Raw genomic sequence first — 26,262 nt, 5'->3', positions numbered from 1 at the left:
CCGAGAGATCTGTTCGATATGTGTGAGGTCCCTGGTGGCTGCCTCATGGATCCCTGGTTGAAACACCCAATGTTCTAATTGATTATAGCGTTAACTTTCTGTGGAAGGGAGGTGAAAATCCCGTTGACAATTCTCAAAAGTCCAGATATCCCAGTTATGAAATAGATCTGGAACAGTGAGACAACCTTCCGCCCTCCACGCCTCAAAGGGCCCCAAAAGCAGTGCTGGAGGGATTCCAGGTTGAAGTGAATGGAGGTGAAAGGAGAGGGAAATGTCCACTTTTCTAATTTAGTTACCTCGTACCACACTTTAAGGTGGTCAGTGAGGGTGTGCTCAGGTGTTCATTGGTGGGGGGTCAGTTCGCTTTTGGTTTCCACAATAGATCCCAGACATATTTGCCAACCACTGCTCTGTCCATGTGGAGCCAGTGTTTGTCGGATTCGAGGGCAGACCACTCAGAAATCACCGTCTACTGAGCAGCCTTATAATATAGATTAAAATCAGGTAAGGCTAGGCCCCGAGGATTTAGGTAGGTGCAGCAATTTGTAAGATGTTCTGCCAAATAAAGCGGATTACCAAAGCGCACATGGCAGAAAATTATCCCTGGTCTATCTCAACTGGGAGTCCCTGAAACAGATAGAGCAACTTGGAGAGAACCGTCATTTTAACTGCGTGAATTTGCCCTAACCAGGACAGATCCATGGGGGCCCACCTTTTAAAGTCTGCCTTAAAACTGCCTTAGCGGTGGATAGGTATCTCAGAACAGATCAGTAAGCTTGCCGGTTAACATAATACCCAAATACGTGATGTTGTTCTAAAGATGGCACACTCAACTTAGAAGTGTTCTATTGTGTCAGCGCATCCTCGAATCTCGATTGGTCCTGACTCCACGGTTCTAAAAGAAAAAAGGGAATTATAAATGGGTAATGTACCACATCCATGTGCCACCGGAAAACAGATAATAACGGACCAACTGTACCCCCAAATCACATGGAATATAGCAGGAGTCCATAATAAGGCTACCAATCTGGAAATGGCTGACTTCATTAGGAAGTTCCAATTTATACTGGTAACAGAGACATGGGCCGAACAGTCAGTGCCCCAATGGGGTACATAGAATTTCCCATGACCGCAACTAGATTAAGTTCCAAAAATAAGCTGAAAAGGGGTTTAGCAATTTACATCTCGTTGCAATTGAACCAAAGGTCAAGCAGATAATCTGCCCAGAAAATTGACTTCAGGCAGTCAAAAGTGAGGATTGGGCTGATGGGTCAAAATATCCATTAATTTTACTAAATCTTTATCATAATCCTGCCACAAGGTAAAGTCTGCAGTTATACAGATCCTGGAAACGACCCTCAACTAGCTGAAATCAGCCCATGACGCACAATTTATAATAATCTCTGGGGATTTTAATTCAAACTTTTTCAACAGGCAAAAATATGATGTAAACATTACAGTACAAAATGCAGCATGTAATGTTGCGGAACAGGCAGCCCCACTAATAAGGCAAATCGATATCCAGGGCACTCTGATCTCTTCACGGTTAACAGTCATAGGGATACGAATCCTGTACAGGAGATTTAAAGGGAATAATCCTCCGGTATGGATGCACATCTTGAAAAAGTTCACTACTGTGACAGATTACATGGCTGCTTCTTTGTCTCTTTTCAAATACACTGCAGACTTTAAAATCGAAGAGCGAGAAGAAAGCGACCATAACCCACAGACAACAGTAGTAAATCTCCAGACACATTTTCACTTTACAGCTAACATTTTAACGTCTGATTCTAACTCGGAGAATTTGAAGCAGTTGAGATGGCAAGCACAGCAGCAAGATGAAACCCTAACAGATTGTATAAAATTACTAAATGAATATCTGCTTGCACCGTCCAACGCAATTAATGACTGGGAACAGTACTGCAAGATTCTGATAAAAAAAAGGTATGGTAGAGAGAAAGCCTACGCCGTTCAACAGCTAAACAGAAAACGTCACTGTGGAGGTAAAAAAATACTTCTTACAACAAAAAAAAGACATTAAACAAAGAATACTGTCTGTTAAAACATAACTACCTGATCAAGGCACAACAAAACAGTAAGGAAATTGAGCCAAGAGTATAAGAGGGCAGTCTGATTGAATAAGAAACAGTATTCCGATACATTCTAGGCCAAACTGCTCCATGTATGCAACACCAGAGTTTCTAGAGCTTTTTGGAAAATAATCCACAATTTAAATAAGGATCACACCGCAGTCTAGGGTGCAAACTTAAGTGAGGAGTCCTGGGTACACAACTTGCAAAATCACTATTCTATAAAGTCAGAGGAGCCAACGGAAAAGGGGATGCAAGAAGACCCCAGCTCTTCGACAAAGGTGATAAAATCCACTGCAGTATCACCCATGCCACCAGGGTTAGGCCTACTCACCCAGACATCCACAAAAAACCAGCTTGATTTGAAGGGAATAAAAAGGGATGGATGCAAATGAGGCGGGCGCTTATCCAGGGTTTAAGATCGGCCACAGCCAGAACCAGGAGGGGGACTTCCAATAGGCAATTAGGGCTAGCTGAGCGAAAAACAAGCCCAATAGAAGCAATTATAAGGAAGAGTAGAACAGGTGAGGTCCCATGTCTAAACGACTACCCTCTGCCCTGTTCAAAACTTCCCCAGAGGTATGGGCAACAAAAACTCAATCTTCTTTTCAGTGCAGTGAGCCTCCATCTGGCAGTCCCAGACTCTTGGCGCGGATCTATAATCCACCCAAGTTTTAAAGGGGGACGATAGAGGTGAACCAGCAAATTATCGATTGGCAGCCCTACTAGACATTGATTCCAAGCACCACACAAGTCTAGTACTGCAAGAGCAGGTTGACAGCTTGGCACTTATTCTATGAAACACAGTCGGACACTGATAGCTATTAAAAGCAATGGCACTTTCGCAAAATTTGCACAAATAGCTGCTCCGGTCAAACCCATTCGACAACTGGAAACTGATAGAGGGATGGAAGCTTTCAGCCTACTTGACAGTGGCAATGTACATTAAGGGATCTTGTGACTGGGCATTTGACACTTCAACAAATTCTTGCTCAGCTATGCCCAGGTCAAGCACAGTCATCTCAATAAATCTGGCATAGCCTGGCCCATGTCCTAGTATCGAGGCTGGAGGCCGATAGCTGTGCTGTGATCAGCATAGGACGCTGTGGCAGAGTTTCGACATTCTAATAAACTCTGCTCAGCCATGTCCACGGCCGAGCACTGTCACTTTAATCATTCTTGGCACAGCCATAATTAATTAGCTATTAAGAATAGGTTGCTTTTTAATTCGATCGATTGAGTAGTTATTATGAATTTGACAACAGCACTTTAGCATATTTCTAATTTTATCATTGTCTTATTGTTTGAAGGTGTGACAGTTTTAATTAACTATGCACTCTAGAAATAAACTTGAATTTGAAACTAGAGGTCTTCAAACTGTAGGGCATTCCCCTTGGGGGTCCATGGCTGTGTTCCCAGAGGTGCAAATGCCTTTGCAATGAAGATGGACTGTAACTGCAACTTAATTTCTTTTGCGTTTTCAGGCGGTCTTAATTTACGTCCGGGGTTTAAAGAGTATGAAAAAGTATGGCAACTATGGTGTTGAGTGCTGTGGAGGGGTGTGAGGTCAAAGACATGTCCAAGTGGCTAAGAAAACAACAAGTTTTTAACTTTAGTGAACTACATATAAAATAATGCACACACTGTAAATCAAAAACTAATTCAAATTAAACCATTAGTTGGGAATATTTTCTTTTATGTTAAGAAACCTCTATTGGTTAATGCGATAACTACAGATGTCTGTGAGACCAGAAAGTCACACAATTGAATCCTGGTTAGTGTAGTGCGAGTAGCAACTAGTGTATTTATAATGATATGGAGCCTGAGTCCCAGCCTTTAACACAAAGCACTGTGAACACGCAAGTCACTAATTAAAAATTGTACTACACACAGTATAAGTAGGGCCACTGTAATTAAGTGAAAGGGAAGGATTGACTAAATTATGCAGCAACAAAAAGGCAAATTATACAGCTTTATGCAACACTTTTTGTGATGTTATTACTTCATAATTTTCCCAGTTTCCACATGCTAACACTGTATGGGCAAAGATTTCACCTCATTAGTATCAGATTAACATCCAAATATAGCAATGAGCAACAGAGAGGTGAAGAGTAAACCTTTGCGATAGGTCGCCCACTGAGCGGCAGCGTGTCGCTGCATTTTTAGTAACTTTTTTTGTTTTTTTAATAACAAATTTTATTTGGTCATTTTCCGATACATTGGGCAGCGACCCCTCAATGGTACAATGAAGCCTTTGAACAATGTGTGCATCGATAACCATTTCTATGAGAAATAACAAACCTTGCCGAACGTGCAGGTAAAATAATAATAATAATCTAAACACTATGCAGACAGTGGACCAGTATCTAAATAGAATACATGATTCAGAAGATTCACAGCATGCAACCCAGTGAAATAATAAAGCAGGCCATCGATACAACCCTGGGGGACGCATGGTGAAGAGCAGAGAGCAACTCAGGGGTCATCCTCAGGGACGGGGGGCTAGTCAATTCCACGGTAAGCTGCCCATCGTGCCCATACTTTGCGATGTTTCCGTGGGCAGCCCGTAGCCTCAAATACAGCCATCTCGGCACCCATACACCTATCCAATTCGGACTTCCATTTGCCTATGGTTGGGGGAGGTGATGCCTTCCATCCCTGCGCTATGTCCCGCTTGGCTATAGTAAGGGCGAGGAATAGCAGGTGCTCTTTATATTGGTTTCCCCCAATATCGTCCGTGGAATGTAACAAGAACAGCCGTGGGTCTAGTGGAAGCATCCACCCCAGCACATCGTTAAGACACGTCCTAACTCTGTTCCAGAAGGGCTGTAGAGCTGTGCAAGTCCACACCGTATGGAAGAAGGATCCTTCGTCTCTACCACATCGCAGGCACTCAGGGGACTGAATGACCCCCATTCGCCACAAGCGCACCCTCGTGTAGTAAACCCTATTTAAGTATTTGAATTGGATGAGCCTGTAACGGGTGGAAACGGCCGCGCCCCGCGGACTTGCGATCGCCTCCGCCCAATCGTCATCCATCAATTCGGGAATGTCTGCCGTCCAAGCTAGTCGGGTATTGTCTAAGGTAGTGGGGGTGTGGGTCGTCAACATTTGGTATATTTGCCTGATTTTGTGCAATCCGAGGTCTCCCATCAACAGGCGACCCTCAAGGGGTTGAAACTCGGGGAGGGACTCCATATTGCGGATCTGGGGATAGAGTGCATGTCGGAGCTCGAAAAATGTATAAAATTGTGACTTGTGGAGGCCAAAATCGGTCTGTAGTTGCTGGAATGACTTTAAGGTCGAGCCCCTCATAACATCCCCCAGGGTAGAGATCTCCACCAGGTCCCAACCCCGGAACCCTCTCAACGTACCAGCAGATCTCAGATACGTACCATGCCACAAGGGAGTCTGTCCAGTAAGACGCCCCTTCCATCCCATCTCTCTGGTCCTGGCCCTCCATAACTGGATGACTTCTCTACTAGCAGGCAGTAAATGATCAAGCCTTGTGTAGCTGTAGAGTAGATGGAGCAGGGGGACCTGTTCCATTGCGGCCTGTTCGATAGCATAGGCCGGATCGGTGGGAGAATTATACCAGAGTTCTTTGATTACAAGGATGTGAGATGCGACGTAATATGAGTAAAATGTCTGCAGCCGCAATCCCCCCGCAATACGTAGACTGAGCGCAAGTGCGGAGCGCCACGTGGACAGCACCCCCGCCCCATAAGAAATTATTTTTTTTAGTAACTTTGGATCCATTTGACCTAGAAACGTTTTCTTAAAATCTGCAGATTATACAGAAGATGATGGATTATGTGGCAAAGGCGGCAAATCCTAAATAATGTGGACAATTGCCACAACTGTACAAATTGCATAATTCCAGTTGTCCTGAGTATAAGATGGGCTGCTATAAAAAGATTGCATTTTAAAATAAAACAAGTGCTTTCAAATAATACATTCAAGTAATAGGTAATAATAGGTAATCACACTGTTGTCTAGTGCAAAAAACATTTATAAATTCATTAAAGAACAGTTTTCAAAACTCAACACACTTCGATTGCCTCTCAAAAAGAATACATCTTTGTCACCATGAAGCTTCACGTGACACCATAAATTAAGCCTAAACTCTTATCCAAGCAGCCTTTTGGTGATTAACCAATTGCACACATTTACATTTCTTTCAGGTACCCTGGTACAAAGGTGCGTTTCTTCTTTAGCTCTAAGTCCATGGCTAGCATCAAAAAGATGGGCCTGAGCAGAGGGCGCTAAGTGGGGGGCTAACATTTTAGTTTACAAATGGACAGAGCCACCCCAGGGAGATGCCCTGAGGAAGATGGAGAGAGAAGTGGGCTCTTTTTTTTTTTTTTTTAATTGGCCATCACTACCATTAGTTCAGCAGGTGCAGTGGCACTGCAGCAACACACTTATGGCTGCTTTACTAGCAAAAAGCTGGGTTGGGAACCCTTTTTCTTTCTACGCATTAGGGCCCAGGTTACTCTTGCTGCGTTGCGAACAAGTCTTTTTTTTAACACAATGTGTCACAAAGCCTTGTTTGCTCCGCAGGCCTAGGATTAATGGCCCAGTTGTGTGGGGAAAGGTGGCTTGGGTGTGAACTTGACATTATTCCATTACACTGTTAATCAGGCAATTGTCTAGGTAAGGGACACTGTTCCTTCTGAGGTGAGCGGCTGCAACTGAAAACCATTTTGTAAGCACCCTGGTGTTGTGATGTTTAACAGGGCCCGTGCACAAAAAGATTCAATTTTACACGTCCACGTTTAAACTTGACATAGTTTTAGACAAGGGACTTTTTGCCTGCTTTGCATATGCATAATAACATACTCAGAAAGTGTTCTGCTTGCAAGCACATTTCTTTGTAAGCATTTTATCACAACACTATACATTATGTGCAAGGATGAAGTACACAGAGCACGCTGCCCTTGCATCTTCTTGCTGTCCGTACGGAGACAGCTCTGAGTTGGAAATACAAACAATGAATAGCTGAGGACCTCGGGCACAGTGAAAACTGGGCCTGTTTTTATTATATAAACCGCTTCTGACATTCAGCTCGCCAGAGGAGCACTTTCAAGAATTATCCTGGACTTTCGCCTGTGACCGATTTCCAGTCCTGCTGAGAACAGAGGCAGGTACCATACCAGGCTGGCTTCCTGATACATAACTCATACAGGTAAATGGGGAGTTAAGCTACTCCACGAAATCTGGCAGAATGCACACCATTATGCTCTCTAGCATATTTAGGGTTAGGTATGGTTATTAGTGTGAGATATATTCATATAATCACTGCTAACAATGCTTTGTTTCCTTCTGCTAATAATTGCAGCTAATATTTTTAAACAAGAATCCAATTGCTTCAATTAATATCTGAAATGTCAATTTGTGTATTTCTTGTCTCTCTCTTTAGGCATGCCCAAGGTAATAACGAGAGGGTTGCTCTGCTTCCATGATTTTCCTGGGGTGTTCGGAGGTTGCAGGTACCATCAGGTACCCTGTCAGGTTTAGGGATCCAGACAGGTCACTGTGCGCTAGCCAGGAATTGGGACAACACATTCTGATGGTATGAGCGACTCAGACTCCATACTCGGACGCATATGGTGTCCAAACCCAGTCTCTCTTACTTACTTTGTATGAACCATACAACACTGGGAGCTGAGGTCACTCCGAAAGGTAGCAGCTTGAACTGATAAACTGATAATGCTGACCACTTACCACAACCTGGAAGCACCAGCTATGTGCAGAGTGGATGGGTATGTGAAAGTAGGCGCCTTCAAGTCAAGGGCAGTCATGAAGTAGCCTTCCTGTAGTAGAAGGGAGACATTCTGGACTGTGACTATGTGGAAGTGTTCTGACAGGATGTACTGGTTGAGGGGCCTGAAGTTGTGAATGGGCCTTAGTAACCTGTCCTTCTTGGGAATAAGAAAGTATAGGGAGTATAGCCCTTTGCCATGGTGTTGTGGCAGCACAGGTGCTATGGCCCCTTTGCTGAGTAGTGAATGCATCACCTTCTGGAGAGAGTTGCTGATATTCCAAGGTAAGTTTGTGTCTGTGGGAGGAGGGTGAAGGGGCCGCAGGGGGTACCAGACAGTACACCTCTGCTAGAATATCTAGAACCCATTGATCCAAGGTGATCACTGTCTGGTGGGACCCTTGCAATCTTCCCCCTATAAGTTTTCGATGAAGGGGAATGGGTGGGAGGGGTATGTGAAGTCGTCACTGTTTGGAAGGTACCGCCCCTTTAGGGGTTGTGCCTTTTCCTCTGCCTCTACTGTTGTTTTTATATCCTTCCCTGTAGTAACCCCCAGAGGGTGTTTGCTGCTGCTGTTGTCTGGGGAATAACATTGATGCCTCTAGAGTGGTGTTTTTGGCCCCTTCACGCTATTGTGTGCGGGGGGACAGAGCCACGGGCAGATGTCATTTGCAATCCACCCTAGGTCTATCAGTGTTGTCCGGAGGCTCCACAAAGTAATGATTGGGATGTCCTGAGGTGGTGGGTTATAGGGTGCATCGTACGGGTCGTAGGGAATCTTTGGACTACCACCCCCAAACCCTGAAGGAGGGAAAGGAACCCTGAGGTGACCATGGTGAAGGGTGTACTGTTAGTAGTAGGAAGGGCGGCCATGGAGGAGGGGAATGAGGCAAAGATAGAGGGGATGAAGGGTGAGGCAGAGTTAGGCGTGGTAAAGGTGAAGGAGAAGTGATGCCCTTGTCACTGCACCGAGAATTCTTAGGTGCTGGCTCCATGGATGGATTTAGGGCCTCCTCAAAAGTGAGTTTGCTTTTTGGAGGAATAGGGTTCTTTGCCTGAAGAGAGGGCTGTGCTAGAATTCAATAGGTTTCAGAATGAATATGCATTCTCTATTGTCTGGCGTAAAGCTCCTCTTAAAGTTGCTGGAGGACTGGCTGATCTAGATCCTCGGAAGCAGTAGAGGAACTGATGATGTACATTGGCCTGCCAGAACTGAGCCAGATTTTGCCTCTGATGGCTTGGATTTGTGGGTGTCTTCGATGCCAGAGCTGAAGAGGTGCCTGATTTCTAATGGCGTGGCTTGGAAGGAGGCTTCAATGCAGAGAGCTGTACATACTTTGACTCTGACTCAGCAGCTTGGTGCCAACCATGGTCTTGCAGCAGTGGCGGATCAGAGGCCACCTTTTTGGCTTGTGGGCTTGATGCTTGACCACGCTCAAGAGTGATGCTCTGTTTCCAAGTAGTGGCGAGCTGTAGGATGCAGGATGTCGGTACTCACTCGAGCCTTCTTCAGAGGTGGACTCTGTGCAAGTGGAGGCACAAAAGCCAACATCGGAGCCAGAGTCATCCTCTTATCGCCAACACCTAAGCCTCTGCCCCGGAAGACTCCAGCTACTATTCACTCTTGGTCTCCTGTTCCCCGAACAGGTCCTGAGTATCCTCCGTTCAGAGGTGCACGACTGACGTTGAAACAATGAGACTATCCAGACGGTACCAGAGAACTTTCTTGTTCCTGAAGGTGAGGCATGCTGATCAAGAGGGCACCTAGTGGTCTGGGGATAGAGGTTACACACCTGATGGAGGTCTGTCCTCTGGAACTTCGCTTGACACTTTGGGCAGTACCAGAATGGAGTCCTTTCCATTACGGGCACATTCCCTGGTGCTGAGGAACAGATGGAGCCCCAAAGGGTCAAAGCTTTGTACGGGCCGTTGAAGTTGTTTGACCGCGGAACCAAAGCAAAGGCAACACAATGCTTGGAACCGATGCGGAGACTCACTGTTGATTCTTCTCACGAGCAAGAAGGATCCGAACTGGCCCGAAGAGAACACCGCATGGCGTCGAACTGGAGCTAAAAGGGATACGTATGAAACAGACGGTGGATAAAAAAAACAATCTAACAATGGAGCAGATGAGCATGCGCATTACTTGTAATAGGTTGAGTCACTATACCTTGTGGCTCTAAAAATGACTTGCACAAGCCCAACACTAGATGTCAGAGGTATGCACAACATGTGTATCTAGAGCTACACATGCCACTATCACATCTTTCTTTACATATTCAATAAAGCACTTACAATATATTTGGTTCAAGTAAAAAACCTTTAAAAACTATTGCAAATACTCAATGAAATATAAAATGCAAAATTGTAATTCACATACTTTACCAATGTGTATGTCCTAAAACGCCAAATGTTGCATCTAAAACATTTTTAGTCTTAAATGTAACTTTTCAAATGATTCATCAGCACTTCAACAAGCAGGTGAAACAGTCCTGTGGTTCTAAAGCTACAAAAACCTACACAAAATATAGTACGCAAATTACCCCTTTGTGCAGACTGTATGGACGAATTCAATTTGTTTTTTTCTAGGTCATTCTGATCATCGCATATATTTAATTTGTTCTTGCAGACATTTTGACTTTTCATCTTTTTTGCTGGAGGAAAATTTTCTTGATCGGAACACTAAAGGGGAAAAATGTTGGGTACATTTTAAATGGATGAAGAACCATGATCTATACTTTGCCAAACGTAATTTAAGCCTTAAAGTAGAAAATTCGCTGTAACAAATGTTACAAATTTACAATGCTGGAGGCATTTAATTTCACAAAATCAAACCACGCAGAGGAAATTTTAAAAAATTAACCCATGACTAGCTATAACTGAATAAAGAGAAACTCTGGGCTTGCTGGTAGCTAAAGTGTGAATCATAATCAATAGGGCCAACAGGAGCTTTGCTTAAAAAGATGTTTTACATACCTAGACAATGCATAAACTGACATGTCAAAGGTGAGTAGCATACGGAGGCAGGGAGGCAGCTGGTGGAAATTCTATTGTCTGAGACCAAGTCTGTAACATGCATTGGCAATTCCAATAGGTCTGACATATGAATGAAAGTGTCTAATGTGTCATTGAGGGATTTAGGCAATCAGTAAATCGTCATACATGCACTTGTCACTCATCTTTGCACTCCTGCATCCATTCATTCGTTCACAGACTGATTCCAGAATTCACCCTCTGACACAATCGCAATACTACACAGAAACTCAACTACATACGCAAGATAAATAAAAAGAATGCAAGTAGAAAAAAGAAAACATGCTCCCGTCCAACATAGCGGGCATGTGCTTGCAATAATGAAAACAAACATAGCAGCTGGTGTCCATTGAGCAAAGCTACTGGAAATAGTTTATAATTTTAAAGTTCCAAAATGGCTGCTACATTTCGACCCAACATGTTGGCCATCTTTGAATGGTAAAAAAGTCATATACTATAAATAACTGCATTCAATAATAGCCTCCTTGTTTACAGCAAAGTGGGATGCGGCACACTGCAGATTAAATGAGTGGTTGGCAAGTGATCAGTTAGTAATGCCTGGAGAGGTGTAGTGTCCTCTTAAGAAACATTAAAATAAAAAGAGGAGAACCAAAGAAATTAAAGGGAAACTATGAAATGAGAAAACGAAATGAAATCAATGACTATCCAGCCCCCTACAATGAAGTGCACTTATTTTCAAGTTGATGCACACATGGGATCAACAAATGCCATAATTCACAAGGCAAGAAAACCAATGACTGATGTGGACTAAACCATTATGATGTGCACTACAATGTCATGGAAGGAAGCACAATGTAAATGACAGACAGACCAATGGAAGAACAGAGCTGACTAGAAGGCCCTCCAAGAATCTACATGGATTATTTATAGATATGGATGTATCCCTGATTTTTTTTATACCAAGATCCTGACAGACTGTCAAGAAGAGATTCTAGAAATAATTAGTACAGTGCAAATCTCCCCCCCAAGGCTGGTCAGACGTGGTAACCAACAACAAAATCCTTCCCTACAAACCGCAATAAGTTTCGGTCTTCTTCACCCTGTATCCCTTCCCATATGTGCAATTTTACCTCCAATGCTGGGGACATCCAATGCGCTATACTGTACATATCTGTGTTATTAATTGAAAAAGATTTTTTTTTATCCCTCCCTACATAGGTAATCTGTGACATTTCATATAATAAAATATCTACTCTTAAGTTTTAATAGAGTGAAATAACAATATGATGGTAAATCCCTATTGCTTTTTATAATCAAAATGCCAGGCCTAACACATTTATCATAACTTTTCAAAATAAACAGATCAGACCTATGGCATCAGAATATATATATATATATATATATATATATATATATATATATATATATATATATATATATATATATATATATATATAAAATTATATATATATATTAGGGAACTATCAAGCCCACATGACAACCATCACACATACAGACATAGAATTCCATAGCATACAAAATTATTCTGGGCGAACCAAAAAAAAAAACAATCTCTCCTAAAAGGGCCTAACAAAGATTTTGACCCTGAAAATCATCAATACCCACAGTTTGTTAGAGTAAGTAACCAAAACCAAAACACTTGCCTACTAGGGTAAGCTGCGAGATTCTATGTAACAAAATATCTATCTGAAAGCTTTAAGTTGTAGTAATATTAATCTTGCCTTAATTACCTCTTGACTTTAACAAATGTGTTTCGCAATCAATATGTTGGGCCTACCTACTGCTTTTATTGTAACCTTTCATTATAAACAATCAGTCCAGACCTTAATCATTGGCTTGCAACCATAACAAACTCAGACTTTCTGTGATGCTTATAAGTCTTCCCACAAGGCAACCATTAGGTATATAATAATTACAAATACCTACAAAAGGCAGTTGTCAAAACAATATAAATTCCCTACTAATAGAGCCTAGCAAGGATTACTAGAGTGCAAATAGTCTATTCCACAGTTTATTCGGGTAGGTCTCCAACCCCAGAATCCTTACCGACTATGGTAATCAAGATTCCATGTAGCAAATACCTGTCTACTGGTTTTAGAACAGGGCATTGGCAGTGTTATAACAATCCATCCTCAAAAGCCTATTGCCTTTAACACATGCTTTTCACAATAAGCAGGTCAGGCCTATTGACTGTCGTAACATTTTATAATAAACAGATCAAACCATGAAATCTGGCATGACGTTTTCCATTTAACTAATGAGGCCTTTAACAATGGCTTATACTTTATGCAAACTCTATTCAAGTGCACATAAACTGAAAACAATCATGAACACAATTATAAAATAACAATGTGTAGAAAAATAAAGCTTGCAAAACATCACAGTGAAAACCCCCAGGGTTTGTCAGAGTGGATGGCCAAAACCCTTGCCTACAAATTGTAATTTGTGAGATTACATGTAACAAAATACTTCTCTATAACTTTTTTTTTTTTTATAAAAACCTTTATTTTCAAAAGTCTGGACACAGCTATTCAGCCGACAACCCGGAGGTTCGGCAGCTTCGGTAAAGAGGAACAGAGATGCGTCCACAGTACAGTGAAGGAGGAGTGCAAAGATTCCATTTTTAAATAAACACAAAACACACAACAACCCCCAGCAAGGCAAGAACACTGAATGCCCATGGTGATAGCCCCCCAGGGGAGGCAGGACCCCAATCATCTACCATTTACAGTACCGTGAAAAGAGGAAGAAGGGGGACAGCAGAGGCCAAAGAAGTCCATTAACCATACTGAGCTGGAAAGAAGGTTAGGAGGAAAGCTGTTCCTCGGGGGGATCCAGATCAGGGGCAAGACAAATTCCCCCCCTGTATTGGTTCCACCGCCCCCAGATGGCGTGCCACTTCCGAGGGCGGCCTCTAGCGCAGTATACCGTCTTCTCCCTTAGCATACTCCAGTCCATATTTTCTTTCCACGCGGTCAATGTGGGGGGGCCCACGGATCCCCACAATCGCGCTATATCTCTCTTAGCGACCATGTTGCCCAGAGTCACCCATTGGGTCTGCTCCGCATTGTGATCCGTGGGCCCCCAGACATTCAGGAGACAACACCGCGCTTCCGGCTGCATAGCAATGCCCGTCACCTCCCCCATCACTGCATGGACTCTCCGCCAGAATTCCGTGATGACACCACATTCCCAAATGATATGAAGGAAAGTACCCACCATACCACATCCCCTCCTGCATAGGCCGTCCTCCGAGAATCCCATGTGAACCAGCCTTGGCCCCGTCACGTACACTCGACGCAGTATTTTAAGCTGCACCAGCCTCAGACGCGACGGGATCGCAACCTCCTTAGGAGAGGAAACAGCAGACTGCCAATCCTCGTCATCCAACTCGAGGCCATCCCTAGACCACTGGTCCCTCAACCCCAGAAGCATATCCGCCCGGACGTTTATCAGTTTCTTATAGATGAGCGAGATCGTGCTCTCGGGCATATGACCATCAAGGACCCGGTCCTCCAAAGGAGAGGACTCAGGCACCTTCTCACCCTCTATGAGGACTGATCGGAGGGCGTGCCGCACCTGAATATAGCGGAAAAACTCAGATGGTCCCAGCTCATACTCCTTCTGCAACTCTTCAAAGGACTTCACCCTCCCCTTAATCAGGACATCTCCGACCCTGGAGATGCCGATCAAGTCCCATTTGTCAAAGCCTTTTGTGTGCCAAAGCCTACCCAATCTCTCAGATTCAAACAGCAGGGTAGCGAGGGTGAGCCTATCCTTCCAGCCCAGCGAGTCAGTTGCCATCTTCCACACACGCACCGCCACACCAGTGGGCCCCGTGAGGGACGAGTCCAGGGACCGCGAATACAACGCCCTGTAATAGTTACCACCACGCAGCAACCACCTGTCCATGGCATACCCAGGGCTGAGGGCCGGGCCATAAAACCCATGATTAATCGCACTCAGCTGGGTGGCCCAATAGTACCGTCGGATGTCTGGAAGCGCAATACCCCCGTCGTACCATGGGAGCGTCAACTTTGCAATAGCTATTCGCGGCCGCCCTTCCCACAGCAACGCTCGTTGGAGGCCTTCGACCTCCCGAAAGTAGTTGGCCGGTACCCAATCCAAAGTATTCTGCAGCGCGTAGAGGAACCGGGGAAGAGACATCATTTTGAACAGGGCCGCACGCCCAACGAGGGAGAGCGGCAGCCTCCGCCAGCCCTCCACATCCCGCCTCAGGCGCGCTAGGGGGGGGAGCAGGTTCCTCTCATATCGCACGGCAGAATCCATGGAGATAAAGATCCCCAGATACACGAAGCCCTGCTGAACAACCTGGATCGAACAAGTTCGAGGGATCGGTGGAACCTCGCCACTAAGAACATATAAATACGATTTACTCCAGTTGATAACGAGACCCGAGTTCCTACCGAAAGATGTGAGTACGTCACAGACCACTATAAGTGATTTCTTGGGTGAGGCAAGATACAACAGGATGTCATCAGCATAGAGCGATATACGGTCCTCATGCTCAGGCGACCATCTAAGTCCCCGTACATCCGGGTGCCAGCGTATCCACGCAGCCAGCGGCTCAAGGGCGAGGGCGAACAGCAATGGTGACAGGGGACAACCTTGCCGAGTACCCCTCCCAAGCTGAAACGGAGTCGACGCCCGGCCATTTACCACCACACTCGCAAGAGGGCCCTCATACAGCAACCTCACCCAGCTCACAAAACCGTGGCCAAAGCCGAACTTGGTCAACACGGCCCACAAATATGCCCATTCCATCGTGTCAAAGGCCATCGTGGCATCGAGAGACGCCACAATAGCTGATTCACGCAGCGTGCCCGCCCTGGCGATTACACCATGAAAGCGCCGAAGATTTAACGCTGTGTTACGGTGCGGGATGAATCCGGATTGATCCGGATGGACCAAGTCACCGATTACCCTGATCAACCGGGCCGCCAGGATTTTAGCCAGAATTTTCGGCTCTGCGTTAAGGAGTGAGATAGGCCTATATGAAGCGCACTTATCTCGGGGTTTGCACTCTTTGTGTATAACCACAATCGTCGCCAGTCGCTGATCCAACGGGAGGGCCCCACTCCCCCGCGCCTCCACGAACATGGCGCGCAGGTGAGGGGCAACCCTATCCGGAAATAGCTTGTACAGGTCGACCGGCAAGCCGTTCGGACCCGAGGCCTTGCCCGAGTTCAACGCGCGGATAGCCCCCGCCACCTCATCGACCGTTATGTCACCATCTAGATCGTCCCTATCTATATCAGAGAGACAGGGCAATGCAATATCACGCAGGAGGTCATGCGAGTCCTCGGGCGGCCTGTCCGACACTGAGGCATAAACCATACGGAAATAGTCCGAGAAACACTGCACAATCATCTCAGGTTCCACAATCACCTCTCCCCCCTCTCCCGTCAACTCCGGCACTACTCTATTGACCCGTTCTTTTTTGTCCAGCCAAGCCAGGAGTTTCCCGGCCTTGTCACCAACATCATACAGACGGCCCTGCTGTTCCCTACCGAGGGTCTTAGCGGCATTCGTCACCAGGTCCTTATACTCGGATTGCTTCAAGCACAGCTCATGCAGTGAGGCCTCTGTAACCTCCTCCTCCAGCGCTCCCTCCAAAGCCGCGATCTCCTCCTCAACCTGCAAAACCTCGCCATCTCTCCGCCGCTTGGCAGCCACTACAAGGGAGAGGGCTTCCCCTAGCAGCACGGTCTTAAATGCTTCCCACAGCGACACTGCCGAGTCCACGGATCCCTGATTGTCCTTGAAAAAATTATCTACTGTCTTTACCAGCGCGCTGCGCGTCTTGGGGTCTCGGAAATACCAAGGGTTGATAGGGGCCACCCTTCCCCCTCCCTCTCGACCCAGATCCAGCCTGACCCACACCGGCGAATGGTCAGATATGCCACGCGCCATGTGCCTGGCCTCAGACACCAATGAGGCATGCGCAGCCAGAGTGAGTAAGTAGTCAATCCTAGAAAGGCTACCATGCGCCCCGGAGTGGAAAGTGTATTGGCTCTGTGTGGGGTGCCGGAGCCTCCAGCAGTCTATCAGGCCAAGCGTATCTAGAAAGTCTGGAAGCCACTTCTGAGCCCCCCCCGTGTCTCTGGGCGGGTATCTATCCAGCAGGCCGGAGCCAACAGCGTTGAAATCCCCTCCCACTACAAGCAAACCCCCCGGGAGATCCAGCAGGGCCCTACCCAGATCTGTGAAAGTGGAGGCCTGCAGGGCCGGCGGGACATAAACCGAATCTAAAACCAAAGTTCTTCCTTCCCACCGCCCCGCCACCGCCACAAACCTCCCCCTATCATCAACAATGGTGGAGTCCACCTCAAATGGTAGCGAGGCTCTGACTAGGATGCCCACACCCCTGGACCCAGAGGAGAATCCCGAATGAGCTATGAATTTATAACCCTTCCTATTCAGGGCATAGCACGTATTCCCTATAAGATGCGTCTCCTGCAGCAGGGCGACATCCGGCAATGACCGTTTCAAGAATTGCAAAACAATCCCACGCTTAATGCGATCCCCCAAACCATTCACATTCCAGCTTATAACACTTAAACCCCTACCCCCCATCCCCAAACGTAAAGAGGCCCACCCCACACCCGAAGAGCCCCCATGGAACAGTCCTGGAAATAATCACTATGCCTTGCTGAAACAAACCCCCCAACAACAACCCCGAAATCCCGAAAACCCCCCCCACCCTGCACCCCTGCTGCAGCTTACAAAGCCCCCCCAACTTGCAGTGTGCCTGTCGCCCTACCAAACCCAAAATCTACAAAAAGTACCCTAAGGGAGGAAAGAGCTCCCCTCGTCCTCCCACAACCTCCGTGTTTACTGCAAGTCATTATCTAAAGTCAGTCCGAGTCAGTCCGGTTCCGAATACATCAACCTTGTTCATCCCGGCCACTGTCCCCGTCTACGGCAGTGTCCTCTTCCGTGTGTCGTCGAGGCAGAGCGTCCAGCCATTCATCCGCCATGGCAGGTGACTCAAAGAAGAATGTTCGGTCTTCAAACACCACACGTAGTCTGGCAGGGAAGAGCATGGCGTATTTCAGGTCCCTCTCCCGAAGCCTCCTCTTCACCCAGCAGGTACAGAGGCAGCGGCAGGGCTTCCTGGGGGTGAAGTCAGGATAGAAATTCACCGACGCGTTCTGGAAGGGGACCGGGCCCGTTACCCTCGAGGCCTGTAGGATGGCGTCCCGGTCTCGAAAATGAAAGAGCCGGGCGACGATCGGCCTCGGTGTGGCTCCCACCTTGGGCCGCCCACCAGGCACTCTATGGGCCCGCTCAACTGCGAAGAACTTCCCTAGACCCTTAGGCTGCAGATGATTGAGCACCAAGTCCTCCACTAGCAGGTCCACTGAGATCTCGTCCGAGGACTCCGGGACCCCGATAATGCGCACGTTGTTGCGCCTGGCCCGGCTCTCGAAATCCTCCAGCCGACGGGCTGCGAGATCATGCTCGGTCCGCAACTTACGGACCTCGGTCTGCAGGTCCAAGACATCATCGGCGAGGCCCGTGGTCTTGATGTCCAGGGATTTGACCCGTTCATTTGTTTTGCCCAAGTCCGCGCGGATCAGATTAACATCCACCAAGATGGTATCCACTTTGTGCGCCAGGGCATCAAACTGTCTCCCAATCGAGGTCTGCAGCCCGTCAAGTGCACCCATGACATCCTGCAGTGAGAGCTCCGGGGCCAAGGGTGAAGCAGTCTTCTGTGTATCCGGGGACTGGCTCGGTGCACCCGGTGACCCCTTCTGCTGGGCATAGCGGTCCATGTTATTGGCTTGAGTGTAGGCTCCCCGCCTGGTGGCCTTGGGCTTCGGGCGATCCACCTCTGCTTTGCCCGACATGGTGGGCTCGAGCAGGTCGGGTCAAACAGGACTGCCCTCTCTCAGCGAGAGAAAGCAAGAGTGCTCCGTCTTACGATGGGTCGCCAGTGTGGCATGCAGAGCGTCCAAATGATAATAAAGCAGACGCGAGCACTCCCTGGGCTGGGCAGACAAAGGGCGAGAAAGTGAAAATGAAAGGATAGGGACCTCCGTCCGGTAGTTCACACCTCGCCTGGCCGCTGTTGTTCAATTAGAGGTCGGGCATCCTGCCAACTCGAGCCCCTGGCATCCCTCGGAGATGGGCCTCAATCTTCCGCCATGCATAACTCCGGTTCCCGGTGGGCGATTCGACCTCGGGTGGCATCGATCGCCTCCCTGACAAGTCATCTACACGATGCCATGCATACAAACAGGATTATATACAGGATAGACGACGGAGGGCACGAGGGTCTCGGGAGCTCAAAGCTCACGCGGCCATCTTGGTCAAGCGCTAGGCTCCTCTTCTCTATAACTTTTAACAATGTTATAACAACTAGCTGTTAAGGGCTTCCTGTGTTTAAAAATTGCTTTTCACAATTAATAAGCCAGACCAGCTGTCTTTGGCATAAAGTTTCATAATTGACCAAATTTAGAATTGTGACGGTGTTTACATATATGGCAACGATAGTTTATAGGTCAACACAGTTGAGTGGTGAATAGGTTTTTTACAGACCTTTCTGTGTCAGCATGGGGGCTCATGCCGCAGCTCCTTTTTATTCGGTCCATTGAACCGCTGGCAATAAAATGTGATATCAAATCCTTTGATTAGGAAGATACCATCTGGTGTAACAGTAACATAAAATCTCACTACTTGTAGATGATATAATGGAGTCTGTGGAGAACCAGAAGATGCCACTGCTACCCCTTTTGGAAGAGTTGGGGCTGTTTGGCATAGGGCCCTTTGGTGTGTTCCTCTTAATCTGACACTACTTGACAGCTTTTTAGGAAGGGGTTGTGCCATTTAAGAAAGAAGTGAAAACAGTAAAATACCTGGGGATATATATATTCAATGTCTAAACTGAACATGACCTACTTTGATAACATACCTAGCATTCTGCACAAGTGGAAATAATCATCTTGTGGCTAGGGAGTATAGCATCAAGTAAAATTAGTTTTATCCCGAGGCTTCTCTATGGGCTTCAGGCACTACCAATAATCACAGCGACTGAACTTTTAAGGCGTAAAGAGGGATCTGCTAAGGTTTATCTGGCAGGGCAAATACAGAGAATTACAGCTAAAATACTGACAGCATTTAGAGAAGTTGGATGACTTGATTTCTAGACATGTGGGACTATTAAATGGCAGTGCAACTGTAAATTATGGGGAAATGTTTGTAGTGTTATTCTGGCAGCACTGGGCCCATATAGACCAATGTGTGGCAGGTTGATTAACATCGGACATCGGCGGGCCATCCAGAAAATGCAGATACCAAGAATTACCACATCTATGTGACGAGTAAGCTGTTGGATGTGTGGTAATCAGTAGTGACCATATGGAGTGTCAGAACACTTCCCTACCAACTTCTCGTCTGTGATCGACATGAAGGGGTTTGAAACATGGAGAGACAGAGTGTTGTATAATATCCAATATATACTGGGGTACATACTTACATCCTCTGTGCATGCGAGCAAGCATTTGGGATTGCAGAGACCGAGCATTTGCAATACTATAGAACAAGGCGCTGGTGTAAACCAAAAGGAGATTCATAAGGGTATGGTGAGAGCTACACCATGTAGAATTATATTATTTACAACTCTTTAGCTAGTACCTTACAAAGCAGTGTACAATGGAAGAAGGGCATCTTACGAGCATGAGTTTTTTTTTTAATTTCAGGACTCGTCCCTGTTCCAGAGCCATGACCCATTGTATCACATGTGCACACCAGTAAGCATAGCAAGCAAATAAGAGTCTCTAGGCCCACTCTAGTTATGCAGATAAGGTACATAAAAGCAAGGCAGAGGCAATCTCTATCTGGACTGGTCCAAAACCTCAGATGTACAGTTTGACGAAGACAACAACGAAAGGAATAAACTCTAAGGAAGTCTATTCAAACGCGGAAAAGTGTCAAAACAAGAAACTGCTCCTTAATTGTAACACTGGCTACCTGGCTGGTTTTCCAACCCAGATTGTCAGTTCCAAAAGTGTGGCTAAGTCAAAAATATCTGTGCAGATATTGGTTTCTGAATAAAAACGGTCAAGAACAAGCTTAACTGAGCAATACAAGGGGTGAAAAATATGGAACACTTTTTTTTAAATAAAAAAATTATCAAATAAGAGGGTGCTAAAATATTAATAAAGGTAAGGTCCAGAAAACATGTAGAACGTGCAGAAAACCCTGGTAGATATCATTTGGCTCACTCTTGTTCCTATGAGAACTGGGGGATGGAATCGGTTTATGAAGTGTTGCAGCTCACCAGCCCCCAAGAACCAAAAACGACCTATAGCATATTAATTCAAGACCCATCCAATGAAGAAAACTGTTTTTCCTAGTACGGGAGCGGTCATACAGCCCTCAGAAGAGATCAGGACTTCCATACAAGTCCTCTCAGAATTATCCCGTAGAAATATTGTAGGGCTTTGACAAAACAAAAGACACACACACACACACACACACACACACACACACACGCACGCACATACATACACACCCTCTAGTACAACGCAATTTGGCCATTCACCACAGTCAAGCCTGCATGGGAAAATTGATAGATATATAGTGGCGATAACCCCAGATTAACGTGAAATAATTTGCAACAGTTCAATGGACTGACATTGTAAGTTTACACTAAAAGGCTACAAAGATGTCCGTTTTAACACAATGTTGCAGCTTAAAAAGGACAATGTTTGGCTAACCTAATGAAAAGGCCCTTTAACAACACATACCGCATGTGCAGGATTCTGGTGACTAATATCCATGTTCAATTGTCCATCTCCTTCTTTGAGTGAAGAGTCATGTGAGACAGCTAAGTTGTGATTTTCATTTCCAAAATGTTTCTCTTTAATTCCTAGTGACTCTGCTACCTAAAAATAAAGAAACAATAAGCAGCTTGCACAAAAAACACAACTGGTAAATGGTAATATTTCCATTAACTGGTTCCCCAAATGCCCAATTCACAAGAAGCAGTAATAGGACTACACTCATAACAGTTCTACTAAGAATGTGTGCATTTTACAACGTTTTTGTGTATACAAATATTGCCATTCCGACCAGTAGAAATCTGTGCCAGTCAAGTTTCTAGACATATTATTGGCATCGTTATGTGACACTGGTACAAGCTGCAATTTCCCTAGTACTCATTTGCACACGGGGTACAATAAAGCATCGGGAAAGGCAGTACAATTGTTCAATTGCAATTTTTTTTCCACCTGCTTACCATCCTTTTCATGGGGTATACTACGGAGCAACAATGCTACGCTGTGATAAGAGTAAGAACCTAGAAGTGTGATGGTGATGGGAATGTGAATCCACTGGAAGAACACTTAAGAAAAGTAATCGCTGATCAAGAAAATTGTTCTGCTCTCCTTGTTAAGTAGTGAACGAGATGGAGAGGTGTGTGCCCTAGAGCTGGAGTTGGAATGTAATGTGCAGAGGAAGCAGAAAGAGAGGGGTCAAGGGAGATGGGGTGAGGTGGAAAGAGACTGGGAGTATTTCATTTAAATAATTGTTTGATGTTCTTTAAGTTTTTTTTTTAAACCTTTTGAGCTTTAGGTTTAAATCTGTTTTATTGATATTTAAATAGATGTATGATACAAGAATCAGCCCACCTACATCCAATGGCCAGTGGGAGAACAAGGGCAAAACATCAACAACACGGGGAAAGGTGGTTGATGGGGGGCAGGAGAGTGAAAGAATGAGAGGAGGTAAGTAGATTACTCAACAACCCTCAGAAGGGAAAGAAATAAAGAGCTCAGGACGTGAGGGAAAAGATGGGTACTGGAGTTCTGCGTCACTGTTCAAGGCATGCGAGGCACAGTACTCGGAGGTACGCTGGGCAAGTCAGCTCCCTAAATTCATCGGAAAGGAATCTGATGCATGGACCCCAAATATTGTCAAACTGCGGCAGCGAGCCATTTATCACTGCTATTAATTTCTCCGTTCCCAGAAGTTACCACATTTTATGTAGCCAGTCATGTCGGTGCAGCATCTGTACTCCAACAGGATAGAAGATCCTGTTTGGCTGCACCCAGTGCTAATGTGATAGCCCGCCCTCTCAGATCGAGATTGATGTCATACGTTTCATTGACATCCGCTGGGACCGCCCCCCAAAATTGTTGAATCTTGAGGCAATGCCAAAGGAGATTTATTAATGTGCCCGTTTGTCCACATGGCCTCAAACAGGCAGCATCCCTGCCTTGCTTCCATTTAGTCACTCTGGCTGGTGTATAATCCCAATAGTGTGTGATTTTAAGAAGCATTTCCTTGCCAGAGGTACTACATACAGAGGTATGGGCTCAGTGTGGGATATCGCCCCACTCTCTGGTGGTGGTGAAAGTACGGTTGCTATCCACTTCCCAGCACCGCTGTGCTGGTGATTTAAAAGGCGTCAATGGGGCATTGAGGAATGCATAAATATCAGAAAGAAAATCTAGGCCTAAGGAGCAGGTGATAAGTCATTTTTCAAATTACAGAAGGGGTTGCCTAGAGTGTGGGCAAATATGCGGTTGTAGGACCCAGTGATAAATGGCGACATATTGCATTGGATGGAACGCTTTTGTTAGATTGCAGTTGTGTGAAGCTCATGAGTACATCTATATCAAAGAGATCTTCCACTCTCTTGCAACTAGCGGTCGGCCACTGTGGAAGGAGGGTCCATGCAATGCTGGTGGAAAATCAGGGTTCCCTATGATTGGGGTCTGGGGCGACACAAGAGTGGATAGTTTCCACAAGACTTGCGCTCTATCCCCCATCGTTTCTCAGACTATTGAGGAGATATAGACCCCTGGCAGTCGGTGGGGTTTAGGTAGCCATGGTATGTTTAGGTAGCCATGGTATTTTCCAAATATGGATTTGTACTGCCTGGTAGTAGTGCAGTATGTAAGGTATGCCTAACCCACCTGCCAATGGAGCGAATTAAGCCTGTTTCTTCGGCATGGGCATCTTTTTCCCCAGCATCTGCATATAGTGCTAGCTTATGGTCCCTGTCCTCCTTTGTTATGCCTGCTATGTCAGGATTCCTGCATGCTCTTTCAGCAAAGGGTTCCATATATAGGGCAGAAAATAAAGGAGACCGGAGGGCAGCCCCCTCGAGTGTCTCTGGTAATGTCAAAAATGGACGCAACATCAGCCCATTGACTCAGACTGTTGCTCTATGCCGGGTGTAACTACACCTAATCCAGCAGTGGAACCACGAGCTGAGGCTCATCTTGGCAAGCACTAGTTGAAGATACGGCCAATGGACACAGTCAAATGCCTTCTTGGTGTTGACAGTTAGGGGGAGTGCCATATACGGAAACACTATGTTTCATCAAGGAGATGGCAAAGGCGCTTAGTTTCATCACTCTAGCCTCTCTCTGGTATAAACCCAGCTTGGTCTACAAGGTCATGCATTTATGGAGCAAGGAGAGCTACTGAAAAATTTGGCACCTTAATTTAGCAATGAGATGGGGTAATATGATGTGCTATAAGTCGGGTCCTTGCCAGGCTTAGGGATGACTGTGATGGTCGCCAGCATCATTGTGTCAGTGAGAGATGGGTGCCAAATCGGGAGCAAATATTTTGCAGAAGTCTAATGTGTAATAGTCATGACCAGGTGCTTTTGCTTGGTTGCAGGTGCTGTATGGCCATACGTATGTCAGTGGGGTGAATGTCCTTGTCTAATTTTGAGGATTCATCTCAGAGGATCTGAGCCAAGGGGACCTGTATCAGATAGGATTCAGCATCTCCTAACTCTCGGGCTTCTGCTGTATATAACATACAGTAAAAGTGCTCAAACTCTTGAGCAATTTTCTCATCAGGGTCCACCCTGTTGCCCTGCAGATCCTTAATCTCCACTATTCTTTGTTGGGGTGCATGGGCGTGGAGCCTGTGTACTTTTGAGTGGCCTGCTTTGTTGTCCCCTGCATAATATTTCTGTTCCATGCGCAGAATCGCATATTCTGCTTTGTCTATATAAGGGATCCAGTTTTTAATGTGTCTCTTCCAAATCCCTTATTTCATCCTCCAATTGTGTCGTTTTGTCCCTTTTATCTTGGTTGCGCTGGGGCACTATGGCAATGAAGCGACCCCGAATTACTGCCTTTCATGTATCCCACAGTAGGGCAATGGCAGTGTCTGGTTGTCGTTGGTGTCTAGAAAGACGCGAATGGCGCGTAATTGGCTTCATATGTGAGAAGTTTGTGATTAAGGTGCCAGGTGCGATTCAGAGGTGTAGTGTATGGCAGGCTACTATTGAGGCCCACACTACAATTCCCTCATCTCTTCTGCCCTGCAAATTCAACTTTCTCAATGACAATTTCCTAACTGCATGGTGGATCTATCTACTTCACTGCTTCTTTGTCAGTAGGAACTGATGGCGAGCTCTTTAGATTGCTGTAATTTTCTATAAACTGTCGGGCAGAAGCGGGGTGCTTGGGACACATCCTTCCGACCATACTTCTTTTCATGCTTATCTTCCTACAGAGTTATCCACCTCCGCCAAAACTGGTCACCTTCAACTATGCCTGCATTCTCCTCCTTCCAATCACATTATCTTCCAAATACACCATTATTCCTCTCAAATTCTCTAGCTGGACCTTTCAAGTATGACAGAAACCCCTAATGTTTGATCCCTAATGCATCAGGTAAATTATTTTTGAATTTGAATGTTTAAAGCTCAAAAGGTGCGGGGCGTGTCCAAGCTGGTGCCCATGTAGAAGGGTCTATACGGAGCTCCGCCGCCAACAATTGCAGAGGTGGCGGTACCAGTGCACTTTGGGTCTTCTTCGCGCTTCAACATGGACGGGAGGCTCCCCAACATTTTTGGCCAGCAACGCTCGGAGTGCTGAGGCGGGCCATTTAAGTGACCATCCTGGAGAGGCGACGGAGAGCGCAGTCATAGACAAAATGGCAGCCACTGCGGCGCACTGAGCTGGTTGCAGTAGTGGCCTTCACGGCCTCCCTCCTGGTCATTGTCCGCCTCCCGAGCTCCTCACGGTGAGCAGACAGCTCAACTGTAGTCGGGTCTCAGCGGAGAAAGAGACTGACAGTTTGTACCGGAGACTGAGTGGTAAACGGCTCCAGGCCCCAGCGGGAGCAGCGAGAACAGAGTGGAGGAACGGGCCAGCTCTGTGGTGGGGCCCACTGCCCCGTTAATATAGTGGGTGACCTGTGGTGGCTAAGAAACCCCCGAAAGACTGCATTAATGAGGTAGGTGTGACACAATTATTTGGACTCTATAGTGCCCAGATTCAAAGCGCCTATCTTGTTGGCCTACACACAGCCTGGCCACTCTGCGGGGGAAAACCAGAGTCATTGCTGGACACTATTTTCATTGCATTGGCTGCTGCACAGGGGGCTGCT

At 46.1% G+C, this 26,262-nt stretch overlaps 1 protein-coding gene across 3 annotated transcripts in view; it reads right to left on the bottom strand.

The window, feature by feature from the left end:
- ZNF839 (zinc finger protein 839) overlaps positions 1-26,262 on the bottom strand; it is a 188,160-nt gene that overhangs the window by 26,076 nt on the left and 135,822 nt on the right. For all 3 annotated transcript variants that reach the window (XM_085626338.1, XM_085626340.1, XM_085626339.1), the window contains 2 exons: positions 21,648-21,785; positions 10,398-10,536 (listed from right to left, as the gene is read on the bottom strand). In XM_085626338.1, coding sequence (XP_085482464.1) covers positions 10,398-10,536; positions 21,648-21,785 — 277 coding nt within the window. The remainder of the gene's footprint in view (positions 1-10,397; positions 10,537-21,647; positions 21,786-26,262) is intronic.

This window comes from Triturus cristatus, chromosome 9 (genome assembly GCF_964204655.1).
Source record: "Triturus cristatus chromosome 9, aTriCri1.1, whole genome shotgun sequence".
Taxonomy (NCBI): domain Eukaryota; kingdom Metazoa; phylum Chordata; class Amphibia; order Caudata; family Salamandridae; genus Triturus; species Triturus cristatus.
The sequence above is the reverse complement of the archived record's forward strand: the minus strand, read 5'-3'. Positions and strand labels throughout refer to the sequence as shown.